Source organism: Zootoca vivipara, chromosome 7 (assembly GCF_965207765.1).
Source record: "Zootoca vivipara chromosome 7, rZooViv2.hap1.1, whole genome shotgun sequence".
Classification (NCBI taxonomy): domain Eukaryota; kingdom Metazoa; phylum Chordata; class Lepidosauria; order Squamata; family Lacertidae; genus Zootoca; species Zootoca vivipara.
In genome coordinates, this window is record NC_142590.1 from 6,794,437 (window position 1) to 6,814,340 (window position 19,904).

A 19,904-nucleotide genomic window follows, 5' to 3' on the forward strand; every position below is an offset into this window, starting at 1 on the left:
ATGGTATTTGAGTCCATGTTATTGATTCTGCATTTTGCTGAGGCTTGGGAGTATATTTGCTTTAGAGTTTGTAGGAAATTGGGGCCGAATCTCATGCTATTTAGTACTTCTAGTAGGTATTTCCACTCTAAGCAGTCGAACGCTTTGAGGATGTCTAGTGACATGATTGTTAGTGGGAGTTTAGTTGCCTTGCTATGTTCAATCAGGTTCAGTAGTTTCCTGATAGGGTCTGTAATGTTGCGACCGGGGACGAAGCCAGTCTGGTCTGGGGCTATTAGTTTGGATAGGAATGTTTTTAGGCGGTTGGCCAAGATTGATGTGAATATCTTGTAGTCTTGGTTTATTAGTGAGATCGGGCGGTATGATTCTGCTTTGAGGCTGTCCTTCAGGGGTTTTGGGATGGAGATTATTTTGGAGTGTGTCCAGGTTTGGGGGATGGATTTTCCTTTCATGATGTCGTTAAATAGGCGTGTCATGTACGGCATTAGGGGTTCTTTGAATTTCTTATAGAATTCTGTTGTGAAGCCGTCTGGACCTGGGGCTTTGTGTGGTTTCAGGTTTTTGAGGACTGTGTCTATTTCTTCTGGGGTGATAGGGCTGTCCATGAATTCCTGTTCTTCCTCGGTTAAGGTAGGCATGGTCAGTCCTGCTAGGAATTGTCTGATTTCCTTCTCTGATGGGTTATGGGAGGTGTATAGGATGGAGTAGAATTCTGCAAATTCTGAAGTTATTTCTTTAGGGGAGAATGTTATGTTGCCATCTTTTTTGGTGATGCAGTGTATTCTTGTTTTGAGTGCTTTTTTCCTACATCTGTTCGCTAATAGTCTGGAGTTTTCCCCCCCGTGTTCGTAGAAGCGTTGCTTAGAGTATAAGATGTTGATCATTGTTTTATTGATTTCTAGGGAGTCTATTTCTCTTCTTTTTTGTTCTATAAGTTTAAGTATTTTTTTAGAACCTGTTTGTTTGTAGCGAGATGAGAGAATGTTGATGTCTTGTTCTATCTTATTGATTTTTGAAGAGGTTTGTTTTTTGAGGAGTGCTTTTTCTTTTATGCACACTCCTCTGGTGACCGCTTTCATTGCGTCCCATAAGAGGGGGGTTGATGTATTGTCTACATCGTTTTCCTTGAAGTAGTCCTGGAGAGTTTTTGTGAGCCTCTCTCTAATTTCTTTGTTTGTAGTTAGGATGGGACTGAAGGACCATGATGGGGTGGTTTGCGTTCCCTCTCCTATTCTAATAGTGGCTTCTACTGGGGCGTGGTCTGTGATTTTGATGTTGCCTATGTTTGTTGATTCTACTAGAGGGATCAGGCCCTGTGTGAGCAGAATGCTGTCCAGTCTGGACCTTGTGCCATGGCGTCCAGATTGGAATGTATGAGTGGTGTCTCCTGGGTTTTTTGCACCCCAAATGTCATAGAGACCCCTGTTTTTTGGCATTTTTAGTAATTTATAAGAGTCCCTATTTATTGGGGGAGTTTTTTTGAGGAGGTTTGCCCGTGAGGTTGTAGGGTGAGTGTCTTTCAGGGATATGCCTTTCATATTTAGGTTGAGGTCACCTCCCAGGATTGCTTCCCCTTCCGTGAAGGAGAGGAATTTGTTTAGTGTCTTTTGGAAGAAGTCTAGTTGTTTCGAATTTGGGGCGTATATAGAGCCTATTGTCAGTTTAGTTTTGCCGTCTAGTGCCCCTTTGACAAAGATGAATCTGCCTCTTTTGTCCTTTAGGATTGTTGTGGCTTTAAAGTTTAGGTCTCTACTGAGTATCACTGCTACCCCTCGGGCTTTTCCTGAGCCGTTTGCCACCCACTGTTGACTGAAGCGGGGGTCGTTCAGGAGTTTGCTCCCTTTGGGTGGATTGTGTATTTCTTGTAGAAAGGTGATGTGTGGTTTCATGGAGTTTATGTATGTGGTGATGCGTTTTCTTTTGATGGGGTTTCCCAACCCCCTCACATTTAGTGTAATTGCTTTTAAGTTAGCCATCTTGCTTCTCTGTTGTGTAGGGTGATTACTTGCCAACCCGTCCGGGTCGTCCTGCCTCTCTCCTTGTGTTGTTTGGAGAACCACTGGAGTTGCGCTGACCTAGGGTGTGTTGGGTAGGGGAATAGTGGGGTTGGAGTTAGATTTGGGTTGAGGGGTGGAGGGTAGGTTGTAGAGGGTTTCCTATATGTAGTCATATAGGCGTTTGTTGGGGGAGTTTTGGACCTTTTGGCGATTAGCCGGTTGGTCCTGGGTCTCAGCTGGTGTGTGGGGGCATGTACAAGAACAAGCCGGCCCCCTTGTCTTTTGTGAAGGGAGGTGTCCAGCGAGACGATTTGAGGCGTCTTTGTGACGCCAATGACTTGTATGAGGTTCAAAGGCGATGTTGCCCGTGAAAACAGCAACATCTTTTGGGGTGTGTGTGTATTGGTACGCTCTAGTGCCACCGTTTTGTAGGTTAGGTATCAAATTTTGCCTGATTTTGGGTTGTGTTTTGAACGTTGTACGGGTTGGTTTTTCCTAGTGTGACTGAGGGGGGTAATGAGGGTGTGGGTTGTCGGATGGTGGGAATGTAGTCGGGGTTGTCTGGACTGGTGTTGGGGGGTTTTCTGTGGGGATGTGGTGTTAGTGGGGGGGGTGCTGTTGTTAGCTAATTTTGTAGCTTAGGGAGGGAGGGGAGAAGGGAGGGGGAATCACCAGTCCTGCGATTTGGGATGTATTCCGGTTGCTTCATTGGGTGTTGTTGTTGTTGTAGTTGTTGTTCCTCTGTGAAGAGTAGATCTGGGTGATCTTGGTCTGGTTTCTAGTGCTGACTCCTCGGCGGGGTGATTCTGTGCGTGTCCGTCTTTGGTTGTATTGATACGTCTTGTTGGGTCGCTTTCGTTGCCTTCCTTTTCGTTCCACTCTTGTCCATTTGTTTGCTGTTGTTTCATTGCCGTGGTCCTGATCCTGGCTGTTGCTTGGTGAGTCTTCCTGTTGCTCTTCCGGTGGAAGGTCAATTCCGAGGTCTTCCAGTAGTTGCTTGGCTTCTGGTACGTTGGTTGCCATGTGTTGTGTTGTGCTGGTTGTTACGATGAGGCGGAAGGGGAAGCCCCATCGGTATTTGTAACCTGCTTGCAGGATGCGCTGGGTGTATGGGCGTAAGTTTTTCCTCCGTTTTAGGGTGTCTTGTGATAGATCTTGGAAGGCCGATATGTTGTTTCCTTTGTATTGGAGGTTGTTTGAGTTTCTGAGGTTATTCCAAACCTCTTCTTTCTTCCTGTAGCGCGCAAAGCATACGATGATGTCTCTGGGGGGGGAGTCAGCTTTCGGCTTGGCTCGTAGGGCTCTGTGAGCCCTTTCCAGGTCGTGTATCTCGAGCTTCAGACCTGGGATTGTGTTTTTCAGCCAGCCTACAATTAGGTCGGCTGGACTTCTCTCTTCTGCATTTTCGGGGAAGTTGCGAAAGCGGATATTGCAGCGTCTGCTTCGATCTTCCAGGTCCGCTTGTTTGATTCTCATTTCTTCATTTTCTGTTTCCAGTTTGTTCAGTTTTTCTTTCATGAGTGTGTTTTCCTCCTGGTACTGTTCTATTATTCTCTCCTGCGATTGATTTTTGTTCTCTAGGTCTATCACTTTGGAGGTCAGCTCATTGATAAGAGCCTTCAGGGGGGTCACTGCGGTTTCTACTGCGGCTTGCAGTGCTGTTTTTAGTCTCTTTTCCATTTCTATCATTTCTTCTCTCATTTCATTTAGCGTTGCTGGGTGATCGGTTCCTTGGTGGGGTTGTGCGGCTTCGGCATGATTCGCCATCTCTTTGGTTGATGTCTCCTCGGTCTCTTTGCTGGTTTTGGTTTGGGGCTTGAGGTCTGCTTGGTTTCTTTTTGTGGTGTGATGTGTTGTGGTCAAGACTTGTGGCGTTGGTGGGTTTTGTTGTTGTTGTTGTTGAGTTGGTCAGGCGATGTTGATTGGTGGCTTTGGCAGAGCGTTTGGTTTAGGCAGCCATTTGAGTTACTTCCTGGCTGTGGCTTAGGAACTGCTTTAAGGTTTCTGTGTTCGTCTCAGTAGCGTCGCCGGGTTGGGGGGCGAATAACTGGACTGATGGTGGTTAAAGTAGAGTGAGATGAGATGGAGGCGGAAAGAGAGTGAGGGAGAGGGAGAGAGAGGAAAAGGAGAGAGGAATAAGGAGGGGAAAAGGAACGAAGGAGGGAGGGAAGGAAGGGAGGAAGGAAGGAAAGAAAGAAGGAGGGAAAGAAAAGGAGAGGAGAAGATAGGGGTGGAAGGAAGGGAGAGGGTTTAGGCAGCGTTTTGTTGTTGTTGTTTTTAAGTTTAGTTGTTTTTTAGTTGGTTTTCCTCTTTTTTCCTCTTGGTTGGTGTAGGGGGTGGGGGAAGTGAATAAAGGAAAAGAGAGTGAAGATTATACAGGGGAAGGGAGAGGGAAGGAGAAGAGCAGGGGGACAACTGAGCAGGCAAATATGCTGTTGATATGGATAAGATCTGGATGCGGGGAGGGGGTTAGAGGAGGGAAATATGTGTATGTGGGATTAAGTAAAATGAAGTAAAGTAAGCGTTAAAAAAGATGAAATAAGAGTCTGGATAGATAACACTTTAAAAAATGAGATGAAAATAAGGTAAAAGATAAAATAAAATGAGGGTGAGGATAGGAGTACCAATATGTAAGAGGGAAAATAGAGAGCCAGGGGACGTGGTGTCCTCCCAGGGGGTGGCTTTTTCTTGGTGCGCCAGTGGTTGCGGAGGTAGGCCTAGGCTGGGCCAGCTATTTTATGTGCCCTTCTTCTGCCTCTTTCTCCTCTTCCTCTCCTCTCCCCCCTCTCCCTCCTTCCCACTTGGTAGCTGTGGTTCTGGAGTATAGGTTTGGGTTTTCACCTGGGGGGGGGAGCAGTGCGATGGAGGCCTTGGTGGTGGTAGCAGCGACTATGGCCGTAGGGGGTAGGGGGGTTTCCGGGGGGGGGTTCTTCCCCCTCGTTTGGCTTGTGGGTGGCGAGGGGTCCTCTTCTCCCTTTTCCCTTCCCCCCCCCTCTCTCCTCTCCCTTCACCTTTCTGTTTCTTCCTCCTTGGGGTTTGATGCGGTGGCGGCGGCAGCGACGATGGGGGTGGTGTGCTCTTCTGCTTCTGGCGCGCCGGTGCCTAGCAAGGCTCCCCGTGGCGGCGGCGCAGAAGCTATTGGGTCAGGGCCTTTCTCTCCGGGGGGGGGTCTTTCTCCTTCTTCTCCCCCTCTGGGGTGTCTGATGTAGCGGTGGCAGTGGCCGCGGCCGTGAGGCAGGCCCTCTCCGGGTCGCCACGTGGAGGGCGGTCAGAGGCCTCGGGGTCTCCGGATCTCGCCCGGTTGCTGGTCTGGAGCTCCCGACTGGAGCTCCCGTCTTCGGCCCGGCAGGCCCGCGGGGGAGCCTCAGCGGCTCTCCGCTCGATCCGCCGGGTGTCTCCGACACCCGCGCGGCTGTTGCTGGGGCCGTGGGTGATCGCGGCCGTCGCCGCGTTGGAGCTTTGTTGGGCCGCCGGCCGGGCGCCCTCAGCTTCGGTCCGGTGGGGTCGCCGGGGGGCCTCCAGCGGCTCCCCGGTTGCTCCACCAGGCTCTCCGGGCGCCCGTGCAACGGCGGCGGCTATCTCGGCGGTTTTTGAGGTCCGGGGGCTGGCCAGGCGGCACGGGCAGGCTGATTGCTCTCAGGAGCTATGCGTTGCCGTGCCGCTCGCCATCTTGGCTCGCCGGAAGTCCTTCACCGTATAGATTTGTGTGTGTTTTCTTTTATAACACGCTTTCTCTCTTTCTTTTTTTTTAAAAAATATTTATTAATTTTTGCAAAAACACAACAAAGAAACAGAACAAAGAAAACACAAAACATACACAACATAACAAAATACCAACATTACATTAAAAAAAAAATTCTAATCAATCTTATATCACGTATCTTTATCGACTTCCTCCATTCCCTCCCAACTACGTTTCTTTATATTACTTCCTTAATACTTTCCAAATCTTGATTCCAATCTTTTTATTATCAAAACCTATTAATACTCTTAATAACTTATCGATACTATAAATCTCTTATACTTATCTCAAAATACAATTCTATTCTGGTTAAATCTTGAAATTCAACACAATAATTACACTTAACTAAATCTTAATACATAATAAACTTAACTAGCACTCTTCTACAACCTCCTTTTACTTCCAAATCTTTAGCTAAAACTACTAATCTTACAATTCTTTTCTAAATAAACTTTAAATTTCTTCCAATCTTCTTCCACCGATTCTTCCCCCTGGTCCTGGAGTCTCCCAGTCAGCTGGGACAGTTCCATGAATTCTATTATAACACGCTTTCTCTTTCTGTTGGGGGGAGAACCTTTGGGGACTTCAGAAATCAAAGAAAAAATAAGAAAACTACTATAAAGCTTCCTTAACTGGGGGGCAATTTTTCACTGCAGCCAATCATACGAGTGTGACCTATGCTAGACAGGAAAGGATTGCCCCATGGCCAGAAAGGCCCTTCACACAAGGCCTGAGGCACACAATCGACAAGCCTGTCGGTGGCCATTTCTAAGAAAACCAGAGGACTTGGGTGGAGAAATTGGACTTCTGCGCAGCATATTTAAAGTGTGGAAAAATCGTTTTTAAAAATCGCTTTGCCTGGGATGCAGAATTTTCAGGGGAAAGTCACAAACAAGTCCAGCTAATGCGTGGCATTCACAATGCTTGGACAGAAGGCCATTTTTGATGTCTAGAACCTATTCATACAGTTTATTGTACCACACTAAGGGAAGGCTGAGCACTCCCAGTCGTTTCACCTTTCTGCATTGTTCCCTTGTGATAGGATCTGGGGATAAGAGAAAAATCAGGGATAATAGTTCTTTAACCGGCAGGAAGCTTAAAGTAGAGTTGAGTAAATACCTTGCTGTACCTGCTAGGATTTAAGCAAACAAGTACACAAGGCACTTTAATGTTCTTTAGTTAAAAATTCCGATGCACTTTGAATGAAGACATTGAATGCTTGCAGTGGGAAAGCTCTCCCTGTCCCCTTGTATCCATTTCAAGTGTTACGGGATACTGCATGTGGGTAAATTTCTGCCAAATAAGCCGTAAAATATTCCATTGGTATTCTAGGGAGTGAGTGCTTCTCTTTCTAAGGAGGAGGGGGGCAGCAGCCATTAAAACCACACCCCACTAATTTGGCATCCTTTTAACCTTTGTAGTAATTGTACTACGATGGCTTCCTGTTAATGATGCCGTTCTAGTGGCCCTGCCCCTTTCCAGAGCTCTATTCAAATGGTACATCTGCGGCGGGAGTGGCCTGCAGCACCTACTCACCCCAACACTGGCAAGTTTGGCGGGGCATTTGCAAAATCGAGCCTTCACGTATAGTCTCTCCATGTGATAGGGAGCCTTGTATGATGAGGTTTCCCGAATGTTGAACACGCACGTAGACTTCGCTTTACAGATGTCCTGCCAAATGCTCAAGATCCCGGGGTGGTCCAGGTCGCAAGTGCCTCTGTTTCCCTTTCCACATCCTCTGTGTATGGAACGTCTTCCCATCAGATGTCAAGGAAATAAACAACTATCTGACTTTTAGAAGACATCTGAAGGCAGCCCTGCTTAGGGAAGTTTTTAATGTTTGATGTTTTATTGCTTTATTATTATTAATATTATGTTGGGTGTCACCCAGAGTGGCTGGGGAAACCCAGGCAGACGGGCAGGGAATAAATAAATATTATTATTATTATTATTATTATTATTATTATTATTATTATTACGGGTGGGGAGAGAGAGGGTGCCATACAGCCAGGGCTTAGGTAAAATGTCAACAGCAGAGAAGAGTCCAACAACACTTCTGGAAGAAACAGATTTTTGAGATCGAGCGTTTATAGAGGCAGAGGAGAAAAATATATTGTTGCGTCCATCTATTAAAATCCGACTCTATTTGGATTTACGGGAGCGCCTCTCCTAGTATCGCCTGCAGACGACCCTAAGTTCCATGAATAATAATAGCTTAAAGGTCCCGGGCCCTAAGGAAGCCAGACTATCCTCCACCAGGGCCAGGGCCTTTTCAGTGATGGCTCCGACCTGGTGGGATGCTCTGTCCCCCGAGACTAGAGCCCTGCAGGACTTGATCTCCTTCCGCAGGGCCTGTAGGACAGAGCTATTCCGCCTGGACTTCAATTTGAATTAGCCTGATCCTCTATTCCCTTTCCCCTTTCCTCTTCTATGAAGAAACCCTTTCTGGGAGCCCACATTTAAATTCTTCCCTGGTCTCCTTGCTGGCCCTAGTAGGACCAACTTGGCCACTTAGCCCTGGTGATCATTTGATGTCTACTGACTGGGTTCCCCCCCCCAAAAAAAATGACCAATGAATTTTAGAATTTTAGAATGATGCTTCATTTTATCTTGCATTTTATGCTGTTTTTAAGTCACATTTTAATCAATGTTTTATATTTGCTGTTAGCTGCCCTGAGCCCGGTTTTTAAACTGGGAAGGGCGGGGTATAAATAAATAAATTATTATTATTATTATTATTATTATTATTATTATTATTCACAACGCTAACTAAATGTGGTATCTGGTTGTAGGTAACACTGGACATGCTCCAGTTTGAGAACATTGCAGTGAGGCGCGTCGTAAAGAGCAACGAGGAGCTCGCGAGGAGCTTCAATGTTACCACCTTCCCTTCTGGCACCCTCCTTGTCAAGAATGGCTCATGCCGCAGCATCCCTGCGTGAGTTTCTGCTCTTCCCGCACCTCCTTATCTAGGAATATTTTTTAGCATGCGTAAACTCTCTTATGATCCATATTCATTTTCTTTAGGAGTTCAAATATGACAACAACCTAGTTCACCATACAGTCACGGATCTTGCCGGTGTATGTGAGTGTGTGTGAGTGTGTGTGTGTGTGTGTGTGTGTGTGTGGATGGAGTCCAAAGAAATAAGTACTGTACTTATTTGTACCAGTTGTACAGCCTGGGAACATTCAGCATTAATGGTTCCTAAAGACCAGTGCAAATGAGTCTGCTGCTGCATAGCAGTGATTTGGGGTTCTGCTTTAGTAGACTGAAAATTTTGTGTCGGAGGGACTCCGGATTACTGAACAGTTCTGAATTGCAACCATCAGGGTAAGGCCCAGTTCTACCACTGCAATCAATTATGCATGCGAGACAAATTTGCATAAATGTGACGTAACATGTTGTGAGTTGCATGAAATGATTGTGGGGGGAGGGAGTGCAAGCACTGGAGATGATAGGAGCATACCTGCCAAGTTGCTGTCAGAGAAATAAGGGACCGGCCGGAAATAGCAGACCGGAAGTAGCGCTGCCGCCATATTGGAACTGGGCGGAGCATGCTCAGAAGTGACTTTTGATGCTGCTTTGCCCAGTTCCAAAATGGCCGCTGCACCAGAAGTCGCACTGCAGCCATTTTGGAACTGGGCAGAGCAGCATCAAAAGTCGCTTCTGAGCATGCTCCGCCCAGTTCCAAAATGGCTGCCGCGCCAGAATAAACCAGGAAAAACAAAAAAATCCTGGGGAAAACGGGAGACTTGGCAGCTATTGATAGGAGGTGCAGTACGGTTACTGGACATGTTCTTGTGGTCCAGATGGTTGTGTTCTGCTTGTCCTGGCCTTAAAAAATAAAGGTAAAGGACCCCTGACAGTTAAGTCCAGTCACGAACGACTCTGGGGTTGCGGCGCTCATCTCACTTTACTGGTTGAGGGAGATGGCGTACAGCAGGCATCCCCAAACTGCGGCCCTCCAGGTGTTTTGGCCGACAACTCCCATGATCCCTAGCTAACAGGACCAGTGGTCAGGGATGATGGGAATTGTAGTTCAAAACATCTGGAGGGCCGAAGTGTGGGGATGCCTGGCGTACAGCTTCCGGATCATGTGGTCAGCATGACTAAGCCGCTTCTGGTGAAACCAGATCAGCGCACGGAAACACTGTTTACCTTCCTGCTGGAGTGGTACCTATTTATCTACTTGCACTTGACATGCTTTCGAACTGCTAGGTGGGCAGGAGCAGGGACCGAGCAACGGGAGCTCACCCCGTCACAGGGATTCGAACCACCGACCTTCCGATCGGCAAGCCCTAGGCTCACTGGTTTAGACCACAGCTACCCGCGACCCCTGTCCTGGCCTTACCCTTCTGCAATCAATCTTTGGTAGTGAGCCTCAGCTCTGCCTTTTATGTTGGTGTGGGTGGCTGTTCAGGGAATGGATGACCCAGGCTTTCAAGGCATCCAAGTCAAGCCCCCTGGGGAATTTCCACTCAGTTGCTACCTAGTTTGAATTACACTGGAGGAAAGCTGTTCCCTGTCAGGGCAGTGGCTAGGGGGTGGCGGGGGCTTGGCGCAAAATCGGCTAAAATATGTCCATAAATATGTCTATAAATAAAAATATTGATTGTTGCCTCATAAGAGAAGGTTTTAAATAGAGGGTGAATTGAATGGGTGGAGGAGAGGTGGAAAGAAGAGCTAAGTTATCCATGGCTAGGGGGTCCTATCTGGACAGTTCTGCAAGGGGCACAAGATCACCTAGCTAGGGCTCTGTTCCCTGTACCCCTAGGTTTTGTTCTGTAACAATAACAAAAATCCTTCCAGTAGCACCTTAGAGACCAACTAAGTTATTCATAGGTATAAGCTTTTGTGTGCATGCACATTTCTTCAGATAACAACGATGTAACAACGATGGTTGAGGGACCCAGGTGGCGCTGTGGTTAAACCACTGAGCCTAGGGCTTGCTGATCAGAAGGTCGGCGGTTCGAATCCCTGTGACGGGGTGAGCTCCCGTTGCTTGGTCCTAGCTCCTGCCAACCTAGCAGTTCGAAAGCACGTCAAAATGCAAGTAGATAAATAGGAACCGCTACAGCGGGAAGGTAAACGGCGTTTCCATGTGCTGCTCTGGTTTGCCAGAAGCGGCTTTGTCATGCTGGCCACATGACCTGGAAGCTATATGCCGGCTCCCTCGGCCAATAATGCGAGATGAGCGCGCAACCCCAGAGTCGGTCACGACTGGACCTAATGGTCAGGGGTCCCTTTACCTTTTAACAACGATGGTTAGAAATTTGCCAAAGTCCCCCCCCCCCCGCCACAGGATTCTCCCCCCCCCCCGTTTTTTATAACTTCATTTGTGGGCGGTCACATTTGGTCCACCCGCAAAACAACAAAAGCTTTCCAGATTCCTAGATATCCCCTCTTCTGGTCGATCTTTGTGGTAGGACATTGGTTCCGAACCTCCTGTACAGATCATGGGCAGGTTTGCGGCAACTCCATTGCCGAAGGCTGTTTTTAGCCAGATGCTTGGGCATGTGAGAGCTTGTTGGAAACACATGGGCCGTCCTGCGCTCTGCATGACAAACTCTCTCCACTGGAGGGAGGATCCTGTTGCATCTGAAGCCAGGAACGTGAATGTCTCCTTTGGGTGTTTCTCAAGTATGGATGTCTCCTAGCGATGGAACCAATGAGCAGGGAGGCCTCTCGCTTTATGGAGGGCGTGAAATGTGTCTTGGAATGTTCGTATGGGAAGCACCAGTAGAGCAGCCATGACGGATAGGCAGTTGGACCAGATAATTACATGTCTGTCCTTCTCTTGCTGTTTTGTCCCACAACCTCCTACATCGAAAACCTACAGAGTCCTCTAAAAGTATTTGTCTGCAAGCTTGAGACCTTAGAAAGACTGGACTATTTGGACGGAGGAAGCTAGCAGCACCTCGCAAGATTTTTCCAGTCCTACGCTGATATACCTGTGTTGGAACCTGGGACCTTTTGCATGCAAAATACGCGCTTTTGTCACTTAGCTATAGTCCCACCTGAACTGGAGGGCTCTGTGATAAGCATATTGTAATATACTTGTTGTCCCAGTGACCTTGGTAGCTGACACCTGTAGCCAAGGAACTCTCATTTTCTGTTGTGGATTTCTGTCTTTTTCTCCTTAATGGATTACAGATTATAAGACTCCACCTAGACTGTGCAGAGGAGCCTTTACTTGATTTAAAAACAAACAAACGTGTTTTTGAAACGTTGAATATAATCCAGCATGGGGTTCCAAGTCTGGCAAGCGATCGGCTCTAGTTTCCTGACCCTCCTCTCACCCAGCTGCTCTCCTCCTCTGCCTGCTTTTCTCATTGCAGAAAAGTTCATTAGGAGCCACACAATGGCTGGTTCGGAAATGCTGGCAGAGAACAATAGAACCTGGGCTTGGACCCTCTGGTGGATTCTTGCTATTGAATAGGGCATGAAAATAACAAGCAGATGGTCTCTCCCTCCCTCCCTCCCTCCCACCCCCCCCAAACCTCCGTGCAGTTTGATTGATGTCCACCTGGCAGCGAAGGCATTAGTGCGGCAGGCAAAGGGGCACATTGGCTTGCGTCTTCCTGAGGAATGGAGCTCGGAGAGGAGGCGGTTCTGCTCGCCCCGTTGCCTATTCAACACGTGTTGTAGCTGGCTTCCCTAACTGGTGCACATGGGATTTGCAAGCCCCTCTCCTAAGAACGAATCAGGGAGGCGGTGAGCCGCAGGGGGGCTGCCTTTGTTCTTCCATGCCAGCTTCACCCAACAGGAAAGCCATTGTTTTCCTTGCTGGTAGAGGAGGAAATTGTTTGCCTGATGTTGCCATCTCCTGACCATCTGCTTGCAGGGAGGCACGCGGCTGAGAAGGTAGAGTGGCTGCTGTTGCCTTCTGCCACTACCACCCCCCCCCCACGGTGGGCAGCTTTCCCTTTTTTAAAAAATAATTTTTATTAAATTTTCCAAATATTTTTTAAACATGACACCTATCTCATACATAATACATAAAAACAAATTGACCATCTCAGCCTGTGACTTCCCTCCTCCTCAGCTAATGGTTTTCTTATTTGCACTCTAATATTGCATTTTGTTGTTACCCTTAAATCCTATTCTTAAATAAATCCATTAAAAACCATACTGAATAGTAAGTGATAAAAATTTAACCTTGCCAAACTTCTTGTAACCCTACTAACGATGTTTGTTGTTTACAGTTGTCTTTCAAAGACAAAGCAGCTTTCCTGCTCATTTCGTTCCACTTTGGGTTGCAGGCAGAGTCGGGATATTCAGAGCCGGCTTCTGCTCTGTGCTGCCTTGCCTGAAAATGGCCGGCTGGCTGATGCGGAGCTTGTTCCCTCTTGGATCCTATGGGGAGGGTGAGATTTATTCCATGGGGAATCCAGTGAAAGTGAGAGGCAGTGAGACACAGAAAATCTTAAGACGGTGGGAAAGAAGTCTAGGCTACAGCTCCCATCGTCTCCGACCATCGGCCAGGGCTGATGGTAGCTAGAGTCAAACAGTTCAGGGCCACGGGGGGGGGGGCAGTTGCAGCTGGAGTACTGTGTCCAGTTCTGGGCACCACAGTTCAAGAAGGATACTGACAAGCTGGAATGTGTCCAGAAGAGGGCAACCAAAATGGTCAAAGGCCTGGAAACGATGCCTTATGAGGAACGGCTTAGGGAGCTGGGTATGTTTAGCCTGGAGAAGAGAAGGTAAAGGGTTGATATGATAGCCATGTTCAAATATATAAAAGGATGTCATATAGAGGAGGGAGAAAGGTTGTTTTCTGCTGCTCCAGAGAAGTGGACACGGAGCAATGGATTCAAACTACAAGAAAGAAGATTCCACCTAAACATTAGGAAGAACTTCCTGACAGTAAGAGCTGTTCGGCAGTGGAATTTGCTACCAAGGAGTGTGGTGGAGTCTCCTTCTTTGGAGGTCTTTAAGCAGAGGCTTGACAGCCATCTGTCAGGAATGCTTTGATGGTGTTTCCTGTTTGGCAGGGGGTTGGACTGGATGGCCCTTGTGGTCGCTTCCAACTCTACGATTCTATTATTCTATCACAACCACGGTTATTGTTCCAAGCTCATAACAACAGCACCTTCTCCTTCTCTCTCTTTTTAAATAATAATTTGTTTCATTTTTAGTCATAATCCACTAATAGCCTCATTATAACAATACCAATTTATAATAAAATTATTAATACCAATTGTTCAAATACCAAATTACATACGTAATTTAGATAAAGTGGCCCCCTGCATGCTAGAATTGGTGGTTTGATGATTTTTATTTTTGCATTCCAAAATCTTATTAATTTCAATTATATTCCTAACGAAATAAAAAAAATCCTTCCAGCAGCACCTTAGAGACCAACTAAATTTGTCATAGGTATGAGATTTTGTGTGCATGCACACTTCTTCAGGTACACTGAAGCAGAAGTCCCCAGAAGCTTATATATAGTCAGATGGTGGTGGGGGGGTATTACTCAGAAGGGTGGAGGGAGTGGGTGATTGACAGACTGATAGCTGTTGATGACCATTAATGACTGCAAATGGTCTACTCTACAGGAAAAAGCAAGGGGTGAGAATTCCTTCCAGCTTTATCATGTATAATGAGATAAGAATCCAGTGTCTTTATTCAATCCAGGTCTCTCCATGGTTTTAAGCTTGGTAATAAGTTGCAGTTCAGCAACTTCACTTTCCAGTCTATTTCTGAAATTCTTTTGTAGTCAGACAGCTACTTTGAGGTCTTGTATAGAATGTCCTGGGAGACTGAAGTGTTCTTCTACTGGTTTCTCTGTCTTGTGATTCCTGGTGTCAGGTTTATGTCCATTTATCCTTTGGCATAGGGCAGACATCCCCAAACTGCGGCCCTCCAGATGTTTTGGCCTCCAACTCCCATGATCCCTAGCTAACAGGGCCAGTGGTCGGAGAAGATGGGAATTGTAGTCCAAAACATCTGGAGGGCCGAAATTTGGGGATACCTGGCGTAGGGTTTGGCCTGTTTGTCCAATATAGAGAGCTGATTGGACAAACAGGCCCATTGTTGCTCCAGAAATTTCTCCCTCACTCTGTCCCAAATTCCTTGGCCCCACATCTGAAATTTACTTCTGGTAGTGATGTGGAAGAGTTGCAGCTGTGATGCAAGGGGCGGCCAGATTGGTTCACCTTTGCGTGCAAGTTAAGCTGAGTTTCTGAAACCCGAATGGATGTGTGATGCTGGGTAGAAGGGTGAGAGTACCCATGATCTCAAATAGCATCTCAAGGTCTGTTCTCCTTCCCACGCAGGCATGTTAACTCGAGGCCACTTTACACAGACTTCCTGAAGAAACTGCCTGGGGTTGTTCGAGGAGACTCCTTCAAGCCCACTGTGCCGCCAACTTTAATACCACCTACTACACCTGGGCCCTGGAAGGTGATAGACAGGTGAGAACCACCTTTGATACTTCCAGTTCTTCTGCTCTTTCTTCTCGCTCAGCACTGCTTTGTTTTTGCAGCATCTCCACCACTTCATGGCTTATGAAGGCCCTGTCAGGGTTTGACATCACAAGCTCATTAGCCGAGGGCCCTTCCTTTGCAATACTGTAGCTCTGCTGATTACTAAAAGGTAAAGGTAAAGGGACCCCTGACCATTAGGTCCAGTCGTGACCGACTCTGGGGTTGCGCGCTCATCTCGCGTTATTGGCCGAGGGAGCCGGCGTACAGCTTCCAGGTCATGTGGCCAGCATGACAAAGCCGCTTCTGGCAAACCAGAGCAGCACATGGAAACACCGTTTACCTTCCCGCCAGAGCAGTACCTATTTATCTACTTGCACTGGTGTGCTTTCGAAATAAAGTAGCCTTGCGGTGCCCCTAATTTTTGAAAACTCCCTCCAGAAAATGTTGATTCAGTTGGAGGAGGAGGATCAAATTCATTCCTTTAAACTGAAAAAAGAAAAACCCACCCTTTAGGCCAAGAGAAGAGAGCGTTTTTCTTCACTCCGGACATGAGGGAATTCTGGTGCACAGGCTCAAGTTTCTTGGTGGGATGAGCTGCAAAGGCAACAAGCAAGCCATGCGCCATTCTGAAAACCAAGAGATTCATTATGACTTCAGGTGCTTGTGTTCCAGGGCCCACTTTATTGGGACCTACGAGGCTTTTGGCGAGCCCCATCCCACAAAAATGCATGCCACAATACAGCTGCTAGTGGTTGAGGTGCTTCCTTCTTCGTTTTTGCTACAGCAAATGGATGGGGGGTGGCCTCCTCTGCAACACAGCAGAGACTGTGGAGGACTCTCGAGTGTCAGCCATCAGCTCTAGTGAAGGTTCGCTCCGAAGGGGTAATGGGAGATGTTGGGCAAAGGTCCCCTTTTCCCCTTCTCCAAAGTGGATTGTTGCAAATTCTGTGGCTAAAGTTGGACTGAAAGAGGAGCTGGATTTAGCTGGATTTAGCCTTAAGGACCTGGTTGATGCTTCCTGTGTAAGTTATCGTGTTCCTCCAAAAATAAGACACCGTCTTATATTTATTTTTCCTCAAAAAAACACATGGTGGCTTATTTTCAGGGGATGTCTTATTTTTTTTATTAAGTATGGTACAGTTTAAGGTTAAACTGCCTATCACTATGGCTTATTTTCGGGGTATGGCGTATTTTCGGAGAAACACGGTATGTACAGTCGTACCTTGGTTTTCGAACAGCTTAGCTTTCAAACTTTTTGGCTCCTGAACGATCGAAACCCGGAAGTGACTGTTCCAGTTTTTGAATGTTCTTTTGGAAGCCGGACACCCGACGGGGTTTCTGCAGCTTCCAATTGGCTGCAGGAGCTTCCGTGCTTTGATTTTCAAACGCTTTGGAAGTCGAACGGACTTCTGAAACGGATTCCGTTCAACTTCCATGGTACTGCCTTGTTGAGCGCTCTCTCTCTCTCTCTCTCTCTCTCTCTCTCTCTCTCTCTCTGTCACAGGAGAAAATTGTACATGGCTGATGTAGAATCTGCAGTGCTTTACACTCTAAGGAGAGAGGCAACACGATACGAATTCCTCGAGAAAGAACAACTCTCCGCCCTGAAGCAGTTTGTGGCTGTATTGGTCAAGGTGAGCTCTGATGGATTCTTTTCCTGCCTCTCCTCCTTCTTCCTCATGAATCTTAGCTTCTGCATATATACAGACTTGCCTCCCTGTTATATCGGCAGTGACTTTGTTTTTTAATGATATGTGAGAGCTCCTAATCTTGTTCCGGGTTTCTTTCTTTTATTCTTAAAAGTCACATGCCAAATATCCTCTTTTCTCATAAGACAATAACTTCTCAGTTATCAGTACAGTGTTATTTTGTAAAGTCTTTCTGAGGGGTGTGTGTGGGCTTTGACAGGGACCTGCGAGTTTGCATAATATGTCGGTGGTGGTTGAACCACTACAGAGAGGAAGCAAGGGAGAGGGACGAAAAAAGGTCTTAAACCAGATTGGGTGAGTCTTACCAATCAAGTCTGTGGTTGAGGGAAATCTGAGACATGGGATGTGTATGTCTACATTGAAAACAAAACCACAACAGAATAAGAAAAGTGGAGGTAAGATGAAGCGATTTCCTCAAGCCTCTGAGAATTTGTAAGGAATATTTTGAGGGAAATTCCTTGCCTATCCGCAGAACTGCTTGCTATACAATATTTTTTATAGCTACAACGTCTTCAAATTTAGGGTTGGCAAACTTCTAGCACGTTACAGCACAGCCAGGAGAGCAACATATTGTCGTGAGTTCTTTAACCCGTCCCCTTTCCTGAAACTCCGCCTTCAGGAGGCCTGAAATGGGAACAAGTTGCACTGCAACATTTTGACACAGATCTCATTTGTTTGTCTGTAGTCACGATTGTTCCATCTCCGTGGTTCCAAACGTGGAGAGAATCGTATCAGCTTTGCTATGTAGCACAGAATCTGGAGTTTTGAAAACTTTAGCTTCCATCCTTTTAAAAAAAAAGAAAAAGGCTTCTTGACCTTGTTTTCTGTGGGCTTCAACATTTAGGGAGCAGAGTTTCTGCTATACATTTTCCTTCCCTGGCCTTCAGTCTTGTCGCTTTACCCAAACTTCTCTACAATCTCTCAGTTACCCTCTTTGCCACCAAAGCCTTTTCCCTTGAGGTTATCACATGGGGTTGTGACAAGAGTGTCGTAATAACAAAACCACAAAACAGTTAACATGGCTTCTGAAAGGCACTGTATTGTTTTGTTTCTTTTGCTGCAATAAATCTTTTAAACCCTGGTATTGAAAGGCCATAAAACGCAAGAGGGTACAGTCTGTGACGCTTATTTTCAAAGCTCTTAATTATAGCTCAGATACATTTCGTTTCTGTTTGACCTTTGCATATGAATGTTACGGACTGCATGCTCTTTTGCTCTAAGTGCTTTCTGGAGTTTCTCTCTCTCTCCCCCCCCCTCTTTGTGCCTGTGTTATATGAGTATTTTCAATGGATCCTCTTCATCAATGGCTCCTCGTTCATCAATGGCTCCTCCTCATCCTGGAGAGTAGTGACTAGTGGGGTGCCACAGGGTTCTGTCTTGGGCCCAGTCTTATTCAACATCTTTATAAACGACTTGGATGATGGGCTTGAGGGCATCCTGATCAAGTTTGCAGATGACACCAAATTGGGAGGGGTGGCTAATACCCCAGAGGACAGGATCACACTTCAAAATGACCTTAATAGATTAGAGAACTGGGCCAAAGCAAACAAGATGAATTTTAACCGGGAGAAATATGTAAAGTACTACACTTGGGCAAAAAAAAAAATGAAAGGCACAAATACAGGATGGGTGACACCTGGCTTGAGAGCAGTACATGTGAAAAGGATCCAGGAGTCTTGGTAGACCACAAATTTGACATGAGTCAACAGTGTGATGTAGCAGCTAAAAAAGCCGATGCAATTCTGGGCTGCATCAATAGGAGTATAGCATCTAGATCAAGGGAAGTAATAGTACCACTGTATTCAGTTCTGGTCAGACCTCACCTGGAGTACTGTGTCCAGCTCTGGGCACCACAGTTCAAGAAGGATACTGACAAGCTGGACTGTGTCCAGAGGAGGGCAACCAAAATGGTCAAAGGCCTGGAAACGATGCCTTATGAGGAACGGCTTAGGGAGCTGGGCATGTTTAGCCTGGAGAAGAGAAGGTTAAGGGGTGATATGATAGCCATGTTCAAATATATAAAAGGATGCCATATAGAGGAGGGAGAAAGGTTGTTTTCTGCTGCTGCAGAGAAGTGGACACGGAGCAATGGATTCCAGCTACAAGAAAGAAGATTCCACCTAAACATTAGGAAGAACTTCCTGACAGTAAGAGCTGTTCGGCAGTGGAATTTGCTGCCAGGGAGTGTGGTGGAGTCTCCTTCTTTGGAGGTCTTTAAGCAGAGGCTTGACAGCCATCTGTCAGGAATGCTTTGATTGATTTAAATAAGACAATAATAATCTTAAGACTTGAGACAGAGAATCTACCCGCAGGTGGGGATAATGGGTCCAAACACCAGAGGGAAGATGGTGAAAAATAGATTAGTTGAAACCACACCTTTTGCAATGTTTGCGTCTCTGTTTTTTGCCAACCCGAAATGTGATTTCATTCTCTCCTTCCCTCCGGAAGGAAAGGGAAATATCTTCTATCAGATATTTCTGGGATGTTGCAGTGGTCTCCCTCTCTGCGATTTGGTGGCAATACATCTCCTGTGTCTGAAGTTGTGAGGTTTCAAAGCTAAAACCATGAATCACGCGAGGCCAACTAGTACACCGCTATGCCTCTTTTCTGGTTACGAAGCAAAACGGGCAGAGGAGGGGAATTGATGGCAAGGCTTTGGCTGGCTGGAGCCTCGTCCCAGAAGTTAAATGCCTGTCACCAGCCTAAGTAGTCTCTTACAGAAACGGCGGCGTACATGCCGAGAGAAGGAAGGATGCTGCCAAGGGAATGAAGATGGGAAAGGACGGGGCGATTTGGGGGGGGGTGCCTTAAGAGACAGGTGGTGTCGGGAGGAAAAATAGGTGCTGAAAAAGAATTTACATCCATCAAGTTATCTGTGTGTCTGTTCTCCCCCGCGCACACCTTCGCTACGAATGAATGCCATTCTCTCCAGCCCAAATAAAAGCAGGAATGGAAACAAGGGTGCCCTGAACATCAGTGTGTCCCTTTCTCTCTCTCCACCCCCCCCCCCATCTGCAGAGTAAGGGG

General features: G+C 46.7%; 1 protein-coding gene across 1 annotated transcript in view; it reads left to right on the top strand.

Moving 5' to 3' along the window:
- The window catches only part of QSOX1 (quiescin sulfhydryl oxidase 1), a 93,489-nt gene that overhangs the window by 53,290 nt on the left and 20,295 nt on the right, over window positions 1-19,904 (top strand). Inside the window, exons 6-8 of the mRNA XM_035122015.3 lie at window positions 8,532-8,677; window positions 15,019-15,156; window positions 16,673-16,802. Coding sequence (XP_034977906.3) covers window positions 8,532-8,677; window positions 15,019-15,156; window positions 16,673-16,802 — 414 coding nt within the window. The remainder of the gene's footprint in view (window positions 1-8,531; window positions 8,678-15,018; window positions 15,157-16,672; window positions 16,803-19,904) is intronic.